The 25,879-nt window shown below is 42.3% G+C and overlaps 1 protein-coding gene and 1 long non-coding RNA gene across 2 annotated transcripts in view; one reads left to right on the top strand and one right to left on the bottom strand.

Moving 5' to 3' along the window:
* Nucleotides 1–25,879, top strand: part of AQP1 (aquaporin 1 (Colton blood group)) — a 27,732-nt gene extending 1,853 nt beyond the window's left edge. Inside the window, exons 2-4 of the mRNA XM_032764670.2 lie at nt 20,696–20,860; nt 22,210–22,290; nt 24,097–25,879. Coding sequence (XP_032620561.1) covers nt 20,696–20,860; nt 22,210–22,290; nt 24,097–24,276 — 426 coding nt within the window. The 3' untranslated portion in view covers nt 24,277–25,879. The remainder of the gene's footprint in view (nt 1–20,695; nt 20,861–22,209; nt 22,291–24,096) is intronic.
* Nucleotides 12,076–24,161, bottom strand: LOC116815904 (uncharacterized). The gene is made up of 3 exons (XR_004371595.2): nt 24,074–24,161; nt 16,743–16,884; nt 12,076–15,327 (listed from the first exon to the last, which is right to left on the bottom strand). It is a non-coding gene; the product is annotated as an uncharacterized LOC116815904 (long non-coding RNA).

The following is a 25,879-nucleotide window of genomic DNA, read 5'->3' as shown; positions in this document are numbered from 1 at the left end:
TCAACTAAATGGATACACATATCTTTAAGCATTTGTTTGGCGTAGAATGAGCCTATTTTCAATGTCAGTCACATAGCCACAAACACCTCGTTAGTGTTACCTACTGGAATATTAAAACTGGGATTTCCCTTATGGCTAGTTACTCCATCTGTTTCTGCAAAGTGCACATATTATACATCTTCTGGACGTTCCCTCCCATATAAAGAATTTAAGGTTGCAGTTTTTGACATTAACATTCAGCACCCAGTTTAAATCACTGGGCATATTTGAAAGCAAAGGTTTCGATCAGAATGTGTCTTTTGCTAAAGGTAGCCCCTTTATAGGCAAGAGAAAACAAACAGAACAAGTCAAAGAGTACTAAATGAACAAATAATGTAATGTGGTTTAACTTGCTGAGGTGTCATAGGCAACTACAATGAAAATTATGAGAAATCTAGTAAAAGTTGGTATTTAATAAGCAACAAGTGGTTGTCACTGGTCTTCATTCTCCATTGCAATATTAGTTGCTTGTTTACCTCTCTGGAATCTGTGGATACAAGGGATATGATGATCCATCTATCCACTCAGCTTAAAAATTTTGATAATAATTACGGGGCTGACCCAAAGCCTATGGGAATCAATGAGCGTCTTTCCATTGACTTCAGTAGGCTTTGGATCAGAGTCTAAAAATGGTATGTACTCTTTCGCTCTGAAACCAGTGCCGGAGGGAACAGACCACGCAGGAGTGAAGCACATGGGACATGCTGTAACCAAAGAGGTCTCCTGCAAACACCTCGCTGCCACCTGCCATTAAATGCAGGTGGTCTGTTTCCCAGAGTGTTAGCATTTGGATTTCCCCATCTGCACTCTGGTCAGTTGTGAAACCCTCGTGCACTGGTTCTCCCTAAACCTGGGTGAACCTGGACCATTGCTGGGTGGATATGTGACACCAGATAAAACCCCTTTTGTTTTTCTGACTAACCCCCAAGTTATGAGGATGCTACACATACTGCATGGGCAGGGGTGCTGGGAGACAGGAGCCCCAAAGAGAAGAGCCTGGGAGGCAGGGGGAAATACTGGGAAGATAAAGCTGGAATGAAAAGAAGGCGGGGAGAAAAGTCTACAGGGATAATAAAACAAATACAGGCTGGCTGTGAGAGGGAAAGAACCATTCCTTGAGAAAAAAGAACAGGAGTACTTGAGGCACCTTAGAGACTAACAAATGTATTTGAGCATAAGGGAGACATATCTACACAGAGAAGATGAAACAATGGGTGTTACTATACACATTCTAACAAGAGTGATCAGTTAAGATGAGCTATTACCAGCAGGAGAGAAAAAAACTTCTTGTAGTGGTTCTCAAAAAGGTCCATTTGCAACAGTTGACAAGAAGTTGTGAGGAACAGTATGGGGGTGAGGGTTAGGGAATAAACATGGGGAAATAGTTTTACTTTGTGTAATGGGTCATTCCCCATTTTTTTCCCCCAGATGAACCAATATTTTACTCCTATTGCCCTCCCAGCCTGCCAACGTTTCTACTAAATCTAATGGCATGTGCGAAGTGTCAGGGTGGAATTAGTGGTAATTTTGCCATTGGCTTCAATGGGACTCGATTTTACCCTGGGAGACTTAAAAATTCCACCTGACATGCAGGAAGGAAGCCTTTGAGTCTTTACAGGAACTCAGCGGAATTCAGTGGCATTTGTGCTTTTAGGGGAAGAGAATACCCTGCAGGGAAAAAACATGCTATTTTATGGCTCTAGCACAGAGGTGGGCAAACTCCAGATCCGGCCCTTCAGCGCTTTGGATCCGGCCTGCAGGATTGCTAGCCCCACGCCGCTCCCAGAAGCGGCCGGCATCATGTCCCTGTGGCCCCTGGGGGAAGGGGAATTGGGTAGAGGGATCCGCACGCTGCCTTCCCCCGCAGGCACCGCTCCCCACAGCTCCCATAGGCTGAGAACAGAGAACCGCGGCCAATGGGAGCTTCAGGGGAAGTACCCGCAGGCGAGTACCCGCAGCCCTCTTCCCCCAACTCCCCCAGGGACTGCAGGGACATGATGCCAGCTGCTTCCGGGAGCAGCATGGGTTTAGGGCAGGCAGGGAGCCTGCCTTAGCCCCGCTGTGTGCCACTGACACCCCGGAGCCACTCAGGGTAAGTGGCGCCAGGCCAGAGCCCACACCTAGAACCTCTCCTACACCCCGCACCTAACCCCCTGCCTTGAGCCCGCTGCCACACTCCGCACGCCTCCTGCACCCCAACCCCCTGCCCTGAGCCTCCTCCCACACTCCACACCCCTCCCTGCCCCCCAACCCCCTGCCCTGAACCCCTCTCACACTCCAAACCCCTCCTTCACCCTAACCCCTTGCCCTGAGCCCCTTCCTGCACACCTCACCCCCTCCTACACCCCACACTCCCTCCCGCACCCCATTCCCCTGCCCCAGCCCTACATTCATGGCCCTGCATGCAATTTCCCCACCTAGATGTGGCCCTCAGGCCAAAAGTGTACCCACCCCTGATGTAGCACCATATGTGACCATATCCCCACATTGGAATTTGTCCACGACAGCGGTCAGCACCCCAATCATGCAGTCAATGTAGTTCTCTAAGGTGACACCTATCATCCCAAGCATGGGTGTCAATGGTCTTCATTGTTAAATATTCAGAAGAAATGATTTTTCATTCAGTGCTAAATGTTCTGGCTGGACTCTCAGTGGGGGGATCTCCCTGGAGATGGGGAGAGCAGCAGCTGTTGTTTTCCCTGTGAGAGAAACAGAGAGGAAAACAAGTTTATTCACTTCCCACTGGCAAGTCCAGATTGGCTGGGTGGCTAAGTTCAGTGCAGGGGGAAAACAGCACAGCAGCTGCCCTGACAAGTAGGTTTTTCAGAACCTGTCACGATAGATCACATGGGAAAAAACCACAGGTCAAGCCTCAGAGCAGGCTGGATACGTCCTTAAACAGAAGATAAGCAGAAACAATGCAGATCTGCCTTTGTACAGTGCCGCCCCCTTTAACTAGAGTACGATAGGGAAGGATAGAACCTACATTATTGCCAACAGCTCCAGCGGCTTGTGCTTTCAGTCAGAATGAGAGGGTACATTAATGGGAATATGTGTAAAAAAAGAAGGGGCTTTTAGGTTGGGCTACGGTTCCTAGAGGAGTGGTTTGTGATATAACATTGTCAGATTTTATTAGTGTCAAATGTTCACATTTTTGTGAGCCAAAAAAAAAAAAAAGTGCAAGCACATTTGCACATGACCAGTGTGAGTGAACAGACAACCTGCTGTGCAGATGCGGTCTCAGGCCTGCACGTATGCATCGTGGTAATAGTGAGCCTCCCTGCTTACCAACAGCAAAGCAAACAGACAAAAAGCAATGCAAGCAAGCTAAGCAAAATGACAGCAGTTATAACAAAACACACCAAGAGAGATGCAAGGGTGCAGGGAAAGGTATTGAACTCCTTTAAAGGGTTTACTTTCAGGAACTATATGGTGCTAATGTAAACCACACACCTGCTGGGTGTGGTATTCTGTCCCCTCCAACAGAACCCAGACCACTAGGAGATTAATGAGTTTGCTGTACAGGCTTAGCTAAGAGCTGTATGGATTGAGGCTTAGGTATTTAACTTCAGAAATACCAGGTTCAATCCTGTCTGCCTCTGACCAGGGTCTGTCGGTGTTACATTAAGATGACCACATTAAAAGGGCCTGATCCAAAAGCCACTGACATTAAGGAAAATACATTTATTTTGTTCAGCAGGCTTTGAATCAGACACTAATGCTGAGGGACAGCAAGAGACAAGGTGGGTATGTGCAATTCTAAGAATCTGGCCCTCCCTTGTCGATCTTTAACCATGACACAGTGTTAACACAGGAAAGGTATCTGTTTGCAGTTCAGAGGAGGCATCTCTTTCCATCATCTTGCATCTTTTTCCTTTTTTTTTTGGGGGGGGGGGGATAATTTCAGCTTCTCACCCCAGACTAGTTTTCACATGTTAGAACTGTAAGAGCAGAGTAAATCCAAGACCCAAAGCCTTGGCTTTTGAATGTAGCTGACTATTCTGTGTTTGAGACAGATCTGTAAGCTAAGGATTGTTAATGTGTAGTTTACTTACACTAAACAGACTATTAATCATCCACAACCTGCTTAAGTTAATGAAAAGTAGGCAAGAGGCAAGTGATATGTTGTCAGACAACTGCTGTAGTAAAGATATTTGGTGCCTATCAATGATTATCTCAACACTTTTACCAGATTGCCGTAAAATATGTGATGCCAATTTTAAGTCAATTTTCCCTATAGCTGAAATTATAAGATTGTGAAAAATGTATGCACTGCTTCATGGGTTCATAATTTACTGCACTTTATGAGGCTTTGTATACTTATTAAAGCTGCTGAGAACCTCACTGCAAAGCTTAGCAAGCAAGCTCCTTGCTTGTTCTAAAAGACCATTCTTCAAGTTTGGAAAACCAGTGATAATTCTGCCTTAAATTAAATGAAAAAGAATTTAAAGGTAGGAAAATAAACACGAGTAGTAGAGGAGATTACTCTAGACAGAGGAGGAAAAACAAGAAGAATAAATACAACCAACTCTGTTTTAAGGGAGCATGCAGTGGGCTGACAGAAATTCGTTACATAAAGGAGTTGTCTTTCAAACAAAACCAGAACATAGTTGGATTCAGTATGTTCGGAGATATTTTGGAACAGTCTCCCAATAGATCACACTAATAAAGGTGTGGTTCTGTATGGGTTTCACTGTATGTTGTTCCTCAAGTGTGCTTTGGACTGTCTATCTAATGGATAGTCCCTCTGCCACACCCATAGTCAAGTAGGCTGTGCTCCATAGATGAATCAACAGTGGCAGATGCATGAATGTACAAGCTGGGATGCAAAATGGTTTTATATTGTCTGGTTAACTAGGCTTGGAGATGACTCAAAAGTCTTGCCGAAAAAAGGAAGGAGGGTGCTTCACCACAGCATTAGCTCTTCACCACAGCAGGATCAGTGCTTGGCAGTAACCACTACTTTCATGCCCCTCCCTTCCCCAGCACTTTGGCATTACAGGACAAATCCCTCCGCATGTGCTCAATGCAAGTAACTCTCTGAGGAGAACAAGCAGTGGTCTTTGAGTGTTGTTCAGCACCAGGACTGATTGATCAGCCCAAGAAGTTGTTTTGATATTTTCTAAATAAATTGTTTCAATTTTTCAATGTCAAATGACTTTTTGTTTTGAATTTTACTTCAGTTGTCTTTTTGAAAAGACTTCAAAAACCTCCCTGATGATGAAATGAAATGTTTTGGGTTTGGGTCAAACTTTTGCCCTATTTTTTGTTCCTTGAAAAATTGAAAACATTTTAGTGTTGGGTGGACCTGAAACAATTTTTTTTTGATTCTGCCACCAAACCAAAGAATTGGTTATTCACACAGCTCTTATCACAGATTAGAAAAAGCCTCAGAAAGACCAGAGCGAGGTGGCTTCTGCGTATGTTTTGCTGTGGTGATTCAGTTTTTCCTGTTTCCCTCTTTCATTATGACTGCGCCCTCAGACTGTGATCTCATCCACTCTTAAACAAAAGAAAATCAGATTGGGTCAGGAGCTGGGTTGGGTGGTGGGACTTACAAAGAAAACCCCAAGGATGGTGAATGAGTAGGCAGCATTTTTTCCTCTGAGCCAGCCTTCTGTTATGGAGTATTGGACTCCTGGAGGTATCACTGGACAGATGAGACATAAATCTGAGGTCTGGACTTACAGACATTATAGAGGGCATGGCACCCTTTATAAGACAAAGACTTAAGTCCTTGCACCCTGGTCAAATTTCAACATAAGAAATTACATTCTGCATAACTAAATTCCCCCTGTGGTTTCAATTAAACACCGTATTCTCTCTTTCCTGCTGGCCTAGCTGTTGTGTTGTTATGTTCTGGACTATTAAACACACACTATAGCTGCTGTAGTGCACTCCAGAAGTGGCTGCATTTCAGTGGTGGGCAAAATGATCCCTGCATACAACAGATAATTTATAGAGCTCTTTGATATTTTTGGGGGGATGGAGAGAACTATAGAATTATCCTTATCATATTTCAGTCTTTTAGCTGAACTTCATACTAGAGTAGTAGCTAACAGCATTCAGCCAGGGAGATGGGTGACTTTGATAAGATACAGAGCACAAGAAAATCACGTGTTTGAAAACTGCAGTGGTGTTGCTATGTTAGTAACTTGTTTCCATAGTGAGAGAAGATCCATCTTCTGAATAAGACATACATCTAGCACCCTGGGGTAAATGTTATAGTTAATTTAGGAAGAACAGGAGAGTTAGCCATTATTTCCTGGCTATGTTACTTCTTTAGAGTATTGATGCAGTTTTACTTGGAGAAGTTATTCTTTCCTTCCCCACCTAAAAATTAGTGATTAGTGTTTCTGATGCAGCATAGCTGCTCTCTACCACCCCAGAAATGTCCTGTGTTCTCTGTGATGAGCGAGTCACACCCAATATATGTATTTTGAAACCCTTTTTGGTAAAAAAACACTATACTTGTACCTGCTTGCAGTGCTGTTGTAGCTGTGCTGTTCCCAGGATATTAGAGAAACAAAGTAGGTGAGGTAATATCTTTTACTGGACTAACTTCTGTTGGTGAAAGAGACAAGCTTTCGAGCTTACACAGAACTCTTCAGGTCTGCCTCTGGGAAAGGCCCTCAGAGTGTCACAGCTAAATACAAGGCATTGGATTTAGCTGTGACACTTTGAATATCTTTCCCAGACCTGAAGAAGAGCTCTGTGTTAGCTCAAAAGCTTGTGTCTTTCACCAACAGAAGTTGATTCAGTAAAAGATATTACCTCATCCAGCTTTTTTCTCTACTACATTTATGAGATAGCCTTATCACTAAGTAAATGAGATCCTTGCACAACATGCATAGTGTCTAGGGAATACGGTTTGTCTGGAGGTGTTAATTAGGCCTAGCACATCTCATGAGGCTATAAAACAACTTAGACTGTCCACCCAAATCAACACATCTGCTTAATGCATGGAACTATCCCCTCCTGACCCCTTCCTAAGAAAATATAATTGACATGATGGCCCTGAACCTACAGTATGATAATGCTATCCAATGGAGTGAAGCAGCCATAAAACCAGCTGAATTGGCCACTTGAAGAATTCCTCGGTGTGGGAGCTCCTTAAATGGCACAGAGCTGCAGTGGCTAAACCGCACCCTGGCTCATACTACAGTGGGTGGGGATGAGAGAAAGGGGCGTAGCAATCCATGGCTTCTAGAATCGCTTTGGAACCATCCACCCAGTCCAGTTCCTAGGCATAGAATAGAGCCCTCCTGAGCCTGTTTTATGCCCAGAAGTGGAACCTTGGTGGTGGCTAGAGTATTAGGAAGAGTTAAACATTCTTGTTTGGAAAGCGCTGTGAAATCCTTGGAATAAACGTGCTATTTAAATACAAAATATTATTCTATGACTTCAGATTGTGGGAGAAAATCTATAGACTTGCATAAGAATGGGATGCAATAGATCTAATCATGTCTATTAGTTTTGTTCAAGCTACTAAAAGGAAATGTGTAATCTTTCTTAACCCCTTGAGGAGGTTCCAGCAATTTAAGAGTGAGTAGAACTGTCCGGAACATATTTGATGATTTTTTTTTTCCTCAGTGAAAAACCAGAACTTCCTCCCCTCCTGAAAATCTTTGGTGAAATTTGTTTTGTGTTCTAGAGTTTTCAGTTCTAAAGTTGAGACGTGTTGGTTACAATTTGTAGGAAACTCTCTCTGCCACTACCCTGACTGTTTTGTGACCAATCAGTGAACGTTACTTTCTAGAATCTTTGATTTGGCATCTTTCACTTTAGGCTCAGGGCAGGCCTAAGAAAAGCATCACAGATTTCATGGGAAGAGATGCCCTGACAGAGCTGTGTGTAGGAGGAACTTGCTCCAGGCCATGCAGGGCTATCAAGCCTTCATTTCAAGGCTTGAGACAAATCCAGCTGAGATTCACTAAGCATGAAAAAAGTAGCTATCTGTATCGATCCAGACTGGGAATCTGGCACGTGAGGTAGTAATCTGGGAATAAATGGGGAGGGGAAGAGGTCTTTCTGGTGAGAGGCAGGATGGAGGGAAGGAATGAGGTAATGAAAATAGCTTGTGGGAGTCTCTGGGGCCAATTCTCCATTTGTGTAAATGGGTAAAACTTTATGGAAGTCAATGGAGCTATGTTCACTTATGCCAGCCAAAAATGTGGCTCTCCAGGTGGATGGAAGATGGCAGCTATTTAAAGAATAAGAGAATCCTAGAAAATGTAAAAATAAGAATTGTATAAAGACAAATCTATGACAACTCTTTTTTCCCTCTCTGATCACAAAATTAGTTCACAAATTTTAAAGGAGGAAAAAACAGCTCTAGAAAATTTCCTGTTCTCATATACAAGTTTCCTGCTTTTTTCACAGTGATTTATAGTCAATGAGTGTTTGCTTTCCCACTCTCCAGTTTAACTGAAAACACTAGATAACAATAGGTCATACTAACAGACAAAGGCTGATAAAAAATTCAAAATGTAAACGTGATCTTCATTAGCCATTTTAGGAATCTGTCATCTCATGATTTAAAAAAAAAAGGTTTTATGATGCAAATTTCATTTGTGAGAAATGACATTTATTTTGTACATCCAAATTGTCTCATTGTTTCCTTATGCTCCCCTGTTGGTCTGTCTCCACCTGTTGGCTCTTGCCGTATATACAGAGCTTGTCTTTTTGCTTTTATAATTTTGGTTGTGTGTTTGTACAGCGCCTAGTACAATGCAGGGCTGGGTCTATGACAAGGGCTCATAGGTGCTGCCCCAATACAAATAGGAATAATAATATAACAGCAATAACAACAAGAACTCAGTAAATGCCCTCTGGATTTACATAAGTGGGAACGGAACAGAACCTGATACCATGTGCTCTAAAAGGAAAATCCCAATGAAAAATACATAATTACATTGAAATTCAGAACTGTATTCAGAGCTGATGGTAAGCGGGTAGAGCTCCACAGATGACAATGAAATCTGAGTGTAAGACAGCATGTTATTCCATTAAATCAATTACACGGGGCCTGTCCTCTATCTTGGACAGGAAAATAAATAGACACATAAATAAATGAGAGGTGAAAAGTGTCTGAATAGCTCAACAAAGTTATTCTCCCCAAAGAGGTGGAGGTCTCTAATCCACCACTTGGGTTAGGGGATGCGGCATAGAAATCTTGCTGTATCCTGGGCTCCACTGGGAAAACAATCTACACCTCAGACAGTCAATCTTTTTCCAATTCTTAGGGTATGGCTACACTTGAAAGTGCGAGTGTGGTCGCAGCGCCAGGGCTGGGAGAGAGCTCTCCCAGCTCTGCATGTACTCCACATCCTCTACGGGTGTAGCTTGCAGCGCTGGGAGCCGCGCTTCCAGCGCTGCGGCACTGTTTACACTGAGGCTTTACAGCGCTGTATCTTGCAGCGCTCAGGGAGGTGTTTTTTTCACACCCCTGTGCGCAAAAGTTGCAGTGCTGTAAAGCGCCAGTGTAGCCATGGCCTTAAACCCTTCCAACTAGCAGCACAGTTCCCTTATTACTGCTGCTATTCACTCTCACTCCCATGTTCTCTCCCTGATCCCTTTTCTAAAGACAATATGTGGTGATGTGGGCCATCTGAGAAGCTGAATAGAATAGACAGAGGTGACGTGGATGTAATGGAGACAGAATTTGGCCCTTAACCCTTTTTCTGATGTTGCTTCTACACTGAGGACCAGGCCAGAGAAATGAGAGAGCAGGAGTTGCTGCCTTCACTCCAGAAGCCTATTCTGAATATTAATGCCATTTTTTACCTTTAGAAAGGAGAGTTTAAAGATATAAAGCACCTCGGGTTTGAGAAGTCTCTGGATATCCCCTTAATTCCAAGGAAGATTTCAATTTCACTGGAGTTTGGGTTTAGAAATATAAAACTAATGCTACTTCAAGGCAATCAGCAAGTGCCCACACTGTGGTGTTTGTACAAAGCCAGATAGTTGTTCCTGTGTCCACATACTGGGGGAAATTGTCATAGGCACAAAGAGCAGGTAGGCACCCAATTCTCATTACAAGTTGCCAGTGAAGGAGGTAACAAATAGTTTATCTGTATAACTAAGTGCTCCAAACATGCTTCTAAAAAGGATTTCTTTACTCAGTTTTAATTCAGTTTAGAAAAAAAAACCCTCCTAGTTTATTCCCAAACAGTAAAATAAAAAATCATTTCACAAGGAAACTTTCCCACGGGGAATATACAAAAGGAAAATGTAATGAGACTCTTCCACAAATGCTTTGCCTCACACTGGCGATGTTTAATGAAAGACCTGTAGATATATTGACATTTATTGTCTGCCACTGGACACATACATTAGATTTATATGCATTGGTCTAATATAAATGAAGCCATCATTCTTCTCTTTATAGCACATTGGGCCCTATAACACAAAAAGAATGACTAGTTTTTCACCCTGTAGTGGAGAGGGTTGGAGGATGGTGGTTGGATCTTATTATCTGAGCTTGTCTACTGTCCAAAGAGTGGAAGACAGCTGTTGTTCTTAGAGAAATGCCTGGGCTGGCATCTAGAATTCTCTCATCTGTATTTGTTGGGAGAGAGCGTCTGGCAGAGGACAGGAAGTTATGCTCCTATGGTCTACTGCAGGATCTATCACTGACCAACAGGCTAATGAAGTCTTTTCAAAGATTTCCATTAACTTCAATGAGTTTTGGAGCATGCCCTCTGTTGTGTGGCCTGAGACAAAAAAAAAAACACTTAAACCTCTCTGTGTCCCAGAGATTTCTGACAAGTTACACTATATAAATCAAAACCAGCTAAATAATAGGTGTAATAATGCCTATCTCACAGGCATGTTGTTAATTAATTATTGCTTGTCAAGTGGTTTGAGCTCTTCCACAAAAGTGGTTTGAGCTCTTCCATACAGAAGAACAATTATTAACATGTATCAGAGGGGTAGCCATGTTAGTCTGGATCTGTAAAAGCAGCAAAGAATCCTGTTGCACCTTATAGACTAACAGACGTTTTGGAGCATGAGCTTTCGTGGGTGAATACCCACGAAAGCTCATGCTCCAAAACATCTGTTAGTCTATAAGGTGCCACAGGATTCTTTCCAATTATTAACATGTTATGACTAATCAATTACCCAAATGCTGAGGATTTAACATCATTAAATAGTCAGCTCAGGGAAAACTCTCAATTCTTTACCTGCTGTGTAACTAACAAAGGTAAATCTGAATGTCAAAGCCTTTGTAAAGTTACGAAGAGGACAACTTCATCGCAATATTGATAACTTTATAATAACTCACAGAATCTGGGCCCTGATTTGACAAAGCACTTAAGCATGTGGAATATTAATCACAATTGAAGTTATGCACATAATTCTGTGCTTTGCCAGATCACGACCATAGTGCATTTTGACCCTGACTCAACAAAACAGTATGCAACAAAGCACATATAGTAAAAGCTTTTTTATCCAGCACGTTGGGGGAATGGGGGTGCCGATAAGGGAAAACTTCCGGTTAACTAAGAGGGAGGGAGTTTGGGTGCAGGAGGAGGTGCGGGGTGAGGGTTGGGGTGTGGGAAGAGGTACAGGGTGTAGGCTCTGGAAGGGAGTTTGGGTGCAGGAGGGGTCTATGGGCAAGGGGATAGGGTACAGGAGGGGGTGTGGAGTGCCAGATCTGGGCGGTGCTCACCTTGGGCAGCTCCCCGCAAGCTGTGACCTGTCCCTAATGCTCGTAGTTGGAGGTGCAGCTAGGCGGCTCTGCATGCTGCCTCCATCCACAGGCACTGCCTCCGCAGCTCCCATTGGCTGCGGTTCCTGGCCAATGGGAACCGCAGAGCCAGAGGGCAGGGCAGGGCAGAGGCAGCGTGCAGAGCCCACTAGCCACGCCTCCACCTAGGAGCAACAGGGACAGGTCACTGCTTGCGGGGAGTCACGTGAGGTGAATGCCACCTGGATCCAGCACCCTGGAACCCCTCCTGTGCCACAACCCCCTGCCCCAAGCCCCCTCCCTCACCCAAACTTCCTCCCAGAGTCTGCACCCCACACCCCGTCTCACACCCCAACCCCCAGCCCTGCACCCCCTCCTGTACTCTGGACCACTTGTGACCGTTCCTCCGCCTAGCAGCAGGAGGGACATGTCGCCACTGCTGGGGAGCCACGCAGAGCCAGGTAGGGAGCCTGCTGGCCCCACACCAACTGGACTATAAATTGGACTTTCCGTGAAGATCAGAAATGCCGGTTTATAGAGCTTTCCGGTTGGTAAAGTACTGGATAACAGCTTTTACTAACTTCAGTCATGTGAGCAGTCCCACTGACTTCAGTGCTGTGATCCTACAGTATCTCAAAGTCCTTTAAAAAATACCCACGTGACATAGAGGGATTGTTTTGGTCCCCCATTGAATTGCCACCATCACTGGGATTAAATGCTGCCACAGTTCCATGTAAAACCCCTAAGTACAGGCTAGGACAGGAAGTAAAGCTGCTCATATCCAATTGGAACAGCAGCATGAATTGTGGTGGTTGGGACATAGTTACCTGAGTTAATGGAGACAACAGATAAGCCAGTCTGAGGAAATGTGTCCTGTACCAACAGAATAACTGAGGGTCTTTGGAATAGAACAAAGTGGTTGTGTGGGTGGACTGCAGATATTGATTTATGAGATGAGATTCATAGAGTTTAATATGAATCTCTGTAGGTTGGCTAAACAATGACTAATGGGTATGATAACAATGTATTGATATTTGTAGGGTATGAATACAAAAGAAGGAGATTAATTATTTCAGGTCGTACGATGAATTATCATTAGAAAGAACAGGGTAAGATTAAGCAGGAGAGTGTTAGATTAAATAGTAAGGAACACTTTCAGAGAGTGCATCTCTGTGAAAGAACCTCCTGAAAGAAGTGGGGAGAGCAGCATCACTTAGGATACTTCAAACTCAGCTGGGGAAAGCAGCAGGAAATGTGCTACAGGGAACAGACCTGCATGGGAGGGAGATGGACTGGGTGAGCTAATGTCTATGGTGGGAAATATGGGGATGTCTAGTGGTAGTTATTAGAAGCTTCTTGTATGTTACATACTAAAGAATGAGTTCATTGTAGGAAAAAGATACTAATTATTTATTATTAATAATTATTATTATTATTATTGATTATATTATCTGCATTACAGTAATGCCCCACAGATGCTAGGTTCTGTGCACACTGCCTTTACACTCTAAACATATTAAAAGAAAGTTTGGGGGAATTAAGGATTTCAGTGAGCCCAGCACAATGGAAGACTCTTTTAACTCTCGCAGTCCTATGTAGTTATTTTGCAAGCTATGCTGTATGTGGGGTTCTTCAGGGTTAATGCATAAATATGCATTACCTGTTAGTGGAAGAAGGGAGAATAATTATTTAGGATGGTCTAGGGGGACTAATTAGCAGTGGAGATGGGAGAACAGGAAAGTAAATTGCAGCACATGGTTTAGTCTCCTAGGACTATAATGCTTTGGCCCAACTAAAATCTTTGGGCATAATATAGGGGTATATAGATAAAAATTAATTATGTTAAACACAGGAGGTCAGACTGCATGATCTAATGGTGCTTTCGAGCCTTAAACTCTGTGAAACTATGCAATAGATTCCCAAGAGAGGTGATGAAAATCCCATTCCTTAAAACCAGATAGATAAGCCATACTATAGGGAACATTCCAGTACTGCTAAAGGGAAGACCTAACAGGTCTTTTCCACTTGTAATTTCTAGAATTGAATGGCACTAAAAGTAACTCTGGAGGTTTTTGTCAATGAAATTCTACATTCCATATTGCTTAATTTTCATGCTAGGAGAAAACATATCAGTATGGCACGTAGAGAAGTGTTCGGAAGATACAAAGATAACTATGTCCCCTATGCAAGGTTGATGTACTCATTTGCAAAAAGTTCCATATTTTAAAGGAATGATGAGAAACTGACCAATTCCCTGATATATAAAAGTGAATTGAACCCTGGAATATATGCTACATAGCTAGAAGGGTGCTGGATGATATGGCACATAGTTCCACGTGATAAAACCACCTTGGGTAACAAACAGTAATGTCCTTTCTATTGCCTTGTCCATGTAATTGGAACCATGTTTTGACTTGATGTACTTTTGTCCCTAATGCAAAAAATATGAAGCCCCCAGAAAAGTACATAGTCATGTTCACCTTGGGCTAGTTTAATTTCCTGTTCCCTGTTTCTGTTTTGAAGTCAGATTACTAAGAAATGTCCTGCTCTGATAAAACAAAAGGGAAGAAAACATGCCTTTAATTGTCCACACTCCTGCTCAAAGTGGTAGAAATGGGTCAGCTAAATATGTCCATGAAGAGCACCAGCAAGAAGGTAGCTTGAATACCTCCACTCATGGACAAATCAAAGAGCGAAGCATTTTGTCACCTGTAAGAGCTATTTGCAATGTGGTTGCCATATGTTTCCCACAACTGCATGGAGAAGGAATTCTGCTCACTCCATGAGCAGCTCTAGTGATCACTCTTTGAACAATAAATGTACCTTGAATCTTGCAGCTGTTGAACCATCCCATCAGATTACATCACCTGCTTGCCTTTACCAAGGCTTGAGATGGGTCTTGTGAACTGAACAGTGGGTGATGTAATTCCAAGTGTGCATTAAAAGAGACCGGCAAAAATAAAAGCTGTTTCTGGACATTATCTACGTTAAGTCAGAAGTGCGCTGTGGCAGAACTACCTGCAGTTCTGCATGCAAACGCCAAGACGGATTTACTTATAGACCACACTCTTCTACACGGCCATGGAGTCAATGAATGGTTGCCAGGGTTATATAGACAAAAATCATTCCAGAAAGGGAGCAGTGTGCTGTCCCTGAGCAACGCTTAATAATCAATGCTCAAGTAACGAAGCTCAGGGTTTTTTACCATGCCATTGGGTAAATGGGCAATTGCGAAGCTCCTTACAGATGAAGATTATCTTTGGAAGAAGTAGATGTGCTGTGTCTGAGTGATACTGTCCTTTCCCCTGGATATCACTCTATAACAAAATCAAGAGGACCTTCCTGAATATTTGCTGAACCTACTCAGTTTCTGGACAGAAGACGGGCTTGGGCTTAAACCGGAGTCAGAGCCCAGGCTTAGTGGGCAGTGTAGACATACCCTAGGAGCCTGAGTCAAGGAGCAGAACCCTGTTGTGCTAGGTTCTCTACAAGCAATGATACTCCATTTCCAACACAAAACATTTCCTCTCTCTTCTTAGAGCTGGTATTCTTCAAACTTGTATTTTGAGTGGTCGTTCTTTGTTCTTATACAGCACCTGGTATAATACAGACAGTGGTGTATGCTCTTTCTCATTTCCCATTACCTTTCTGCCATTCTTTGTTTATTTTTGTTCATTTAGGTAAGGCAATAACAAAGAGAACATGAAAATGCACCAGTATAACCCAAGCCACCACTTCCATTGTATGACGTCCAAAAGCTACAATTATTAAAATCATACTATACATGATCCTTGTCCCCAGAAAGGTCAGTTGGTGCTGTCAGAATGGCACCAAGTGATCGTAAAGCTGCCTTAAAGAGGCAATGGAGGATTCCTTGAATGTGGGGGAATCCCATCCCCTCTCCCTATGACATGGGGTGTGTTGGAGCCACCCTGGGATATTCTAGTCCCTGTGAGTTAGAGCAGTTTTGTGGCTGCTACAACTTGTGCCAGAGGCCAATTCAGGGCCAAGCAGCATGAGGTGTAAAGGGGGCTTATAGCAACCTTTGCCTCTCCCCACCTGTTCAGCAGATTGAGCCCATTGTTTTAACAAGTGTACACTACAATGTAGAACTCAGGATGGCTGTAGGCCTTGAATCCATGAGGGCCAAAGGCTTCCTGTCAGATACATGGAATCATAGAATATCAGGGTTGGAAGGGGCCTCAGGAGGTCATCTAGTCCAATCCCCTGCTCAAAGCAGGACCAATTCCCAACTAAATCATCCCAGCCAGGGCTTTTTCAAGCCTGACCTTAAAAACCTCTAAGGAAGGAGATTCCACCACCTCCCTAGATATCCCATTCCAGTGCTTCACCACTCTCCTAGAGTAAAAGTTTTTCCTAATATCCAACCTAAAGCTCCCCCACTGCAACTTGAGACCATTACTCCTTGTTCTGTCATCTGGTACCATTGAGAACAGCATAGGCAATGGCACCACAAGGTCCCATATGACTTACCACGACATTGAAGAGCTACCTGTAAACTTACGGGGTTAGTTACATTTCCATCCTCCCTCAGTCTCTGCTGAAACTGTCAATCTAGAGTTGGGACTGGGCTGGTGAGTTTTGCGAAGTGGACATTAGGAATTGACAAGGACCATCTAATGCGTTCCCATAAACCACCAAACAGCTGGCAGGTGGGACTGACTTTTGCTGAATGCCAAACAGTTCTATGACTGAGCTTAAAATGCACAGGTGACAGGCTCTGCACTTTACCACCACCTCCTTAGAACCATCTGGTCTCCTTTCTTCCTAATTTTCTTTTTAGCATGTTAGCTTTAAAAAAAGACCAAAGGAAACTCACCTGCCAAAAACTGTCATGGGTTTGAATTGAAACCACAAAAAACATAGTTAAAGGGGACACATGGGCTTCTCCTCACCCCACTAGAGAGGTGATCAAATCTCATAGTTCAGAGCATTAGCTGACCACTACAAAGGCCAGGAAGGAATATTTCCTAATAAAAACATTGAATACCTGGGCTCCGATCCTGTAGAAATCCCATGCAGGTCCAATTGCATGACAAGCACCTTGGTCAGGTGTGTGGTAGATGGTGCTAGATTTGGGATAGCAGATATGTGGGACCAGTGGAATAATTTACCATCAGAACCCCATGTTCCTACGAAAACAATGATGTTTCTCATTACATACATTCTGATGGTTAAAGCCAGTACAGGTTGTCTTCCTGTAATACTGTATGCTACTAGGTTCAGATTGAGGCATAGGCAACCTCTGTGCATGCCTAGGGCCTCAGATCCTAGTGTTAGATGAGTAGATAAAAAATAAGCTTTCATTTAAAAAAAAAAGATGTTTTTAGCCCTATGGTTGTGAAGAAAACCTTGCAAACATGACCCACGTGTAACCAATATAGTTATGTCTGCCTGAGTCTGTAGAAAGCCTGAAATGACATCTCTGAGAGGTGTAAACTGCCTCATGCATCTCAAAGGGGTGTGACGGGGTAGCTCCATCAGCATCATCCTGGCAAGAGGACTATGTATTTGGAAGGGATAAAGGATTTCAGCAGGCCCGGCCTACTCATCCCGGCAGATACACCCCAGCTGCTGAGGTAAGTATGGGGAGAAGTTACCCTGCTCCACTTTTCGGGGAAAAAGTGGGCTGCCTGTTGTCTCCACTCCAAATGTCTGATATGGTTGTGGGGATGGAACCACAGAATGCCCCATGTTGTGGTGCACCCAGGGGCCCAGATTGCCTTAATACAGCTTTATTTATTACTATAGTGACCCTCTAAGACAAGGCAGACAGACCTCCATAGCACCATGTTCATTGACATCCGACCAAAGGAATAGAGAAAAAAACAGGGCAGACCATCCAATGTTTAGCCCTGGTTTATAGAGTTTTGGAACATAGCCCGCACTCCTTCCTATTCCAATGAAAATTGATATGTCTCTCAGGCCAGATGTAATTACGTCTGACAAGCCCATGCAAAAGGAAAAGCTTTCCTATGACATTGGTAAAGGTTTCCTATGACCTTTCCAGGTTTTCTTTGATTCCACAGAGCCCATCAATAAGTGTTGATTAACACAGAGAATGACCTTTGAACATGGGCCTCTTTTTTGGGGTGGGGAGAGGAGGAAGAATATGATTTCTGCCTCCCATAGATAAGGATTAAAGCTGTTTTTCAAGGTGCAATTTATTTTAAAATAAATCTTTTGAGGTGAAGGGCAAATCTAGTTGTTGCTCTGCTATTAAGGACTTCAATGATACAACAGCAGATAATCTGACTCCATAGTTGTATTGGGGGACCTTTGTCTCATTGTCCTGATTTTCATAGTCTGAACCTGCAATTGGCTTCTACATTTCAACATTTGGCCTTCCAAGTTCAATATATAGGTGGGATATTCAAAAATACCTAAGGGTATGTCTCCGCAGCCTGAGGGAGGGATAATTCCCAACGCAGGTTGATGTGCACATGTTATCTCTGCTCAGGCTAGCACCTGATAATAGCAGTGTGGCCGCAGTTGAGTATAACCCCATAACAAGATCCTCGGTATGTACTCAGACAGTCTGAGCTGCTGACTGTGGCACCATAGCCACTCGGCTATTGTTAGTGAACTAGTTCAAGTAAAGCTAGCATGTGCACATCTACCCGAGCTGGGAATTACCGTGCCCGGCTGCAGCGGAGACTTACCCAGAGTGACTTAGGAGCACAAGCCCCATTGATTTGCAATAAATAAAGTGATTTCTTTTTTGAAGGGAGGGCTGATGGGCCAGGTGGGATGGAATAAATAAATGGTCTTTTTGGAATTGCTGGGTGGGAAGCTGCAGATGCAATGGGTGGATAACCAATAGATGAGAAGGGTGGTGTGGCTCAAGGGTTTAGTATGGATGCTTGGGTAATGGAGGTTTTCATCTCCAAGTAATCAATTCTTATTAAGTTAAGACTAGTAGATCCCAAATGCTATTACTGTTCAGATGGATGGTTGGTTGTCTCAGTCCACTTCCTAGAGAATGGGTGTCCACATCGCACAATAACGTCATTGCAATGGACACTACTCGGCACCAGTGGAGAAACAGATGACTTCTAACTGTAGGGCTTTCAATCCAGCTCTTTTCATGAGTAGCATGTAAAAATGTATCAGAGGGGTAGCCATGTTAGTCTGGATCTGTATATTTGTACCTGTCTCTGGAAATTTCCACTACATGCATCTGACGAAGTGGGTATTCACCCACAAAAGCTTATGCTCCGATAGTCTGTTAGTCTATAAGGTGCCACAGGACTCTTTGTCGCATGTAAAAAAGTGTGTTATTCATAAGCCAGATCCTCAATTAGTGCAAATTGATTTTAATGGGGTTGTGCTGGTTTATGCCAGATGAGGCTCCAGCCCAGTCATTTTGCTCTTTCAGGAAAGTGACTAGTGAGGGGTGAAAGTCAAAGGATTTTGTTAAGCATCTAGAAGTTTGGGTACTTTTCTGAAGTTATCCAAATGTTTCTCCTAAGGAAATTAGGCTGGAAAACTCATGAGAACAGATTTTCAAACATGATTTCCTGTACTTTCCTTGTTCCAGATGGGTCACAATATAATTATAATATGTTATTGTTACGTATGGCCTTGCACTTTTTAATGCAGATACTATGACAAATGGGATAACCTACTGATAACAGTGACATTGGGTTTAAACTTTGCAGAGCAGGCTTGTTTCTCAGTTATACTGGCCTGATTCCAGTTTCACAGTGTCACTTAACACTGAGTTCAGTGGAGTTCCTCCTCATTTAAACCAGTGTAGCTGAGATCAGAAACAGGACCATGTTTAGTAAGCAATGGACAGAACTAGGACAAACAGCATTCTACATGTACTCTGCATGATCTATGCGTGTTTCCTGAGCACAAGTTTTCCATGGAACTTCCAAAAAATGAGCAAATTTCATTTTTTTCTAAGCAAACCTACTCATTTTGCTGCTCAATGATGTACTAGATATTGTGGCCCTGATCTGATGCATGCCAGTGTTGTAGGGATGTAACACTGTTGATGTCAATAGTTAGTTCTGACATCAGTGGAAGCAAGATTGTTGTGTCTATGCCTGTCAGAGCTGGTCCATCCCCCAGAACTTGCTTTCCTTCAGAAGGGTTCAGCAGCAACTGTGTGGTGTTTTTGTCTTGTGAGTGTTCTCTTTTTTTCAGGTAGCACTGAGAGGCCCCAACAGAGATCAGGGGCCTCCAGAAAACCAGGCATTGTACAAGCTGGTAGTAATAGATAGTCCTTTTCCTGCGGAAATTACAACTCAAGTGGATGAGAGATAAAGGGTGGGGAAAGTAAGGCACAGAGAAATGATGTGACTTGCCCAAAGTCCCACAGTAAACCAGTGGCAGAGTAAAGAACAGAGTCAGCCTCCAGACCAGTGCTCTCCTCAGTGGACCACACCATCTCTCTTTCTCCTTGTCTTATTTCTTCCCCTTGCATTTATTTGGCATTTGTTGCTGTACGACAACAGAGCAATGTGAATCTGTTTCTACAATGTCTAGGTTTTGGGAAGAAATTAATATGTACACTGAACACTCAATTCAGTGAATAGGGTGTGTGTAACCTTAAACTTAAGATGGCAGATTTGGGGTTCTCTCTGTCTCTCATATACATACAAATTATGTTCTTATTGCAGAAACTTGCAATTGGCTGTGTTACCAAAAGCCACTGTGTCTAGGAGCTCAGTTTTAATTTGTGGCTGGAAGAGTTTATAGTTTTACAGTATCATCTAATAACAGTTCCAGCGGCATTTGATGAATACAGTGGCTGGTATTTCAACTCTAGATTTTCTCTTTGGGGTCAATTAAAAGCAACCCGAGGGATGAAGTTGCCTGACTGGCCTAGAATTTCTCACTGAAGAACTAATACAGTATGAACATTCAACCTCAAGTCTCACCTGCATATGGCTCAGAAAGTCAGATGAAATTATTCTCCTTGTCTCCATACAGCTTGCAGATGGAATCAATTCAGGCCAAGGGCTGGGCATTGAAATAATTGCCACCTTCCAACTGGTGCTGTGTGTCCTTGCCACCACAGACAAGAGAAGGAATGATATCTCAGGATCAGCACCTCTGGCCATTGGGCTCTCTGTTGCCTTAGGACATCTTCTTGCTGTAAGTTTTAACTCTCATTGTAGATACTCTGCAATTTCCCATGTAATGGTCCTTAGAAGGATTTTTCCAGGGGTGGCTAGCTTATTCGGTTCATGGTCAGAAGGCCATATATTCCAGCCTGCCGGCCAACATACCTTTCACAGTCCTTATCTTCCCCTTAAATATCTGTTATCCTGCTGGTACTTCACCCTGAAATGCTCACTAGCCCGGCCAATTGAAGACATCTTTGTGACCCACCCTTATAAAGATTCTACATTAATGTAGAGTACCATCCCAAACTCTACAGCTTATATGGCATTATGCCTTAATACAGTACTTTGGGATATTGTTATACAATTATAAAGTCATAGGTCAAACAATACCTTCATTTCCAAATGCAACAACCATCACTTAGATGTCAGAAACCTCAGAGGTGAAAGACACAGTATGCCCACCAAGAACTGCACTAAACTAGTTCTGCTATTCACCAGCCTCATTTGTCTCCTGTTTCCCTGACCACCTCTGCACTCCTCTTCTGCTGCTCCTGGAATATCTTCCCCAGTCCTGTACACTATGCAGCCCTTTTCTCCTTCAAGCCCTTCCTCCAAACCCCACTCCTTCCCCAGAGTGACTTGCCTTGAGTTATCAACACTCAATATTCTATATTTTAAAATAAAATTATAACAAAATAATATAAAACAAGGAATTATCTTTTTTGAAGACAAGTAACATCCTAACCTTGTTTTGTGAACGTCTCCCATTCCCCAACCTGGCCCTATGCCATCTCTTGTGTGTCTCATATAACCTCAATGTTAAGCTCTTTGGGATATGAACCATGTCTTTGTGACCTTTGTAAGGTTGCATGGACTCCTATGGCATATGCAAATATTCAATAATGAGACTAAGAGAGACTACCCAAACTAGACAACCTCAGGTTTTAAGAAATGATTCCAAAGAATACCCAGATGTACCAGGCAAGGTCCTCACAGGATACAGACTGGCATAATTCCATTAAAATTGAAGCTACATTGATTCACAGCTGCTCTGAACCTGAAGTGAGATCTTGATTCCATTAAAGTCAATGGCAAAGCTCCCATTAACTTCAATGGGGCTGGGATTTCCATCCTTGGCCCCTTGAGTACAATTCTGCTCCACCTTCCATAGAAGTCTCCATTCTTATTCTTTTCCATTCCATTCCCAGAAGACTCGGTAGATGATTCCATTCAGAATCACATTTGGTCAGTCACAAACCTGCTAAGTGATCACTAAATATGGATTTTACTGTATATCAGACATATATTTTTTGCTGTTGTGCAACATGTTACATTCTGAATCACTTCCCTAACATCAGTTCTCTTTCTTTCCCATAGATTGATTACACCGGTTGTGGAATTAACCCAGCCAGGTCTTTGGGTTCAGCTTTGGTTGCCAGAAACTTTACTAATCACTGGGTAAGTTCAAATCATTCATTCTACAGGAATTTATTTTAATAACAAAAACGTAAGATGGAGTTCATGATAATTATTAAGCATTGCCATGTATACCTACTACTTTAAGATCCTTGGATAAGAAGCATTATAAACGTATGATTGCCGTTCAAAAATACAAACATTAAAAGCTACATTATCATCAGAGCTGAGCGAATAATTTAATATTTCCTTCAATAAACACAGCATTTTTTCAGCCCACAAAATAACAGTATTATCCCATTTATCTTATTTTGCACATTCTTTTAGCTATAAACTGACTTATTGCAGAGTTCCGGCCAAGTACTCGATAGTCAAGCTGTGTTTGTAAGCTGTGATGGGTCAACTACAGTGGAGGCACTTAGGCTTTGATCCTTCAAAGTATTGATGTGCCAAAGTCCTGTTGAAATAAATGAGAATTAGTTGCCTAAATACCTTTGAATATATGGAGCCTTTGACCCCAATTCAGGAAAGCACTTTAGTTTATGAATAATTTTAAGCATGTGAGTAGTTGCTCTGAAGTCAGTGGGACTATTCCTGCTTACATGCTGTCCTGGATCAGGGCATTGGAAATACAACAGATTTCTGAGCTGTTCCCTATGCTTAAAACGGAGGATGCCACTAGAACTACTACTGTGTCGGGAACTTGAATAAAGTCTTGAAGTGTGTCCATTTAAAATCACATGATACAGTGTCTGTTTCCTGATTAGATAAATGTACACATATTATTGAATTGAATATTCATGCATAAGAATTTTAAATGTGATTTCCACCAGTACAATTGCACATGGCTTTCAAAATCACTTTGGATGAATATTTATGCCTGTACAATTTGATTGCACAAATCCTCATGCAATGTGAAGTTAAGAACATAAGAATGGCTGTACTGAGTCAGATCAAAGGTTCATCCAGCCCAGTATCCTGTCTACCGACAGTGACCAATGCTAGATGCCCCAGAGGGAGTGAACCTAATAGGTAATGATCAAGTGATCTCTCTCCTGCCGTCCATCTCCATCCTCTGGCAAACAAAGACTCTTATTTATGCAGTATTCTCCCATATCTTTACTGATCACTATGCCGCACATTAGCGAGTAGGGCTAATCTTAGCATTTGGGGCATGCAATAAATTCCAAACCGAAGGATAAAAGACAGAGTTGAGAAAACTTGTATAAATCCGCTTACCATGCCATCCATCTCCCATTTACAAAAATGTAACTTTGGTTATAAAGGAAAATTAGTTTAGCTTAGCATTTTCAAACTTGTGTAGCTAAAAGTAGGCACTGAAATCCAGAAGAGGCACTTAAGGTACAATTTTCAAAGTCACCTAAGTAATTTAAGAGCCTAAATCCCATTGAAAATCCAAGGGATTTGGGAACTTAAGTCACTCAGGCACTTTTAAAAATTTTACTCCAAAATGAACGTGCCCTGATTTTCAGAGGCACAGAGCATATGCAGTTCCCATATTTTCAGTGAAAATGAGACCATGTTTACTTGGGAAGATGCAAAATGTTTTCCCTGTAAGTGCTTAGCTTTAGACACCGAAGAACTTTGGTAATATTGGCCTAAATGATCTGCTCAAAGATGCATAGCAACTCAGCATCAGAACCAGAATTAGAACTGTGGAGTTCTTTGCTCCTACTTCAACGCATAATCCATTAGGTGACCACCTCTAGGTCTAATCCAATGTCAAAGTGCGTGACTAACAACGGATGTTTCTAAGAATGGCTCTAAAGTGAATGAGTATTTTGGAAAGCACTGAAAGAAATACCTGAGTTTGATGTTGTATTTCAGATCTTCTGGGTGGGCCCAATGCTGGGAGGTGCAAGTGCTGCCCTGATCTATGACTTCATCCTGGCCCCCAGATGCAGCGACCTGACTGACCGTATGAAGGTGTGGACCAGTGGCCAAGTGGAAGAATACGATCTGGATGGGGATGACATTAACACAAGGGTGGAGATGAAGCCAAAATAAAGAAGAATTCAGGGAAAGAAACACATCAATTTCTGAAGATGTTATCATTATTATAGACTCTTTGTAAACACACAAGCAGTATTTCCAGAAGGTTTTTAATTCAAGTGTTCCATTTCCTCGCCCCCTTTCACCCTAGCCTTTACTATCTGGCTCTTAAGTGCAATGGGCTTGAGGCCAAAATCACTAGACACTTGTGCTTGAGCTAGCGGGTGAAGTTAAAATTCTGAAACCCCAGGTTTATGGCACTGTATGGGAAGGAATCGTTCCCTCGATGTCTCCATATATGATCATGACATTCAAATCACCAGTGTAAGTGCTGTGACAGTGGAATGCTAGAACACATGATCTGTCTGTACCCATAATGGGGATTTCGCTAGACAGAAAGTTTTAACATAAAATACGAGGCATGATAAGCACATGAAAAAATTCTCTCCAGTTGTTGGCACAAAAGAATCCTTTAGAAATAAATGAACCTAAATTGTGATATGGAACATGTCTGAGCTTGCTAGACTGCATGCGAGCCCCAAATCACTGCACCACCAATGCTCTCAGCAAGCATCAAATCTGCAAGCGCCAGAAATGTTTGCATCTTCCAATCTTTTGTTCTCCCTGCACAACCTCGATGCAACCAGCAGATATAAAACGAAATCTGAATTTTCGGACTCCAGGGAACTAATAACTAGAAGTCAAATTGGAATGCAGCTATAACAATGGCAACGAGAACAACACCTCGTTAGCATGTAAACAGGATTTGCCTAGTCCTGTGACTCTGCTGCTTTTGTTAATCTTGCGTATACAACTGTGCATCTTAAAACAAAATGGCAAAAAATAAATCCCACCACACTTTCTTTGAGTAGCTAATACTTGGAAATTCAGGGACAATGTAACACAGAATATATAAATATTCAGTATATGAGTATACTCTAAATGGGCAAAAATACATTTTTGAACCTAAACATATTTTTGGGGTCATTTCCTGGATTTATATGTATATGTTTTATATTAAGAGACTAATAAACTTTTTTGAAAGAAAATAGAAGAAGAAAACAAAGGAAAAGGATTGCGGTAAATGTTAGGCAACATAAATGGCACTGGAAATGGAGAGAAAACTAACACAAAAATATGTAAGACTATTTTCTATTTTTATTTTTGTGCTCCTTTGTATTGCCTAAGTAATACACAACTGTAGATGGTTGTGTATCCTAACTGCAGAATATATTTGAAGCAGATACATACTAATATACCTGTTCTATACTTAGACTGTCACCTTTAAATAAGAAATGAGACCTGGGGTGTATCTATAAGAAAAACTGCACACTTTCAATTCCCCCAACCAATCAATTGATATCGCTCTTGATCCGTTCTCATGTTAATGAAGCAGTATTGATCATAGAGCCAAAACAAGATTCCAATGGATATGAAAGTTGCAGGCAGCTCAGTACATGTACAGCACATAAAATTTAAAAAAATAAGCAAATGTGGAATACATTTTTCTTTCTTGCATTCCCATTTGGTATATTATCCCATGTATTATCTATGTAAATATGGCATGGCTGGATTTTGGATCAGTTTAGAAATAAACAAAAGCAGTTGTACTAACACA

The sequence above is a fragment of the Chelonoidis abingdonii genome, chromosome 2 (assembly GCF_003597395.2).
Source record: "Chelonoidis abingdonii isolate Lonesome George chromosome 2, CheloAbing_2.0, whole genome shotgun sequence".
Classification (NCBI taxonomy): domain Eukaryota; kingdom Metazoa; phylum Chordata; order Testudines; family Testudinidae; genus Chelonoidis; species Chelonoidis abingdonii.
The sequence above is the reverse complement of the archived record's forward strand: the minus strand, read 5'-3'. Positions and strand labels throughout refer to the sequence as shown.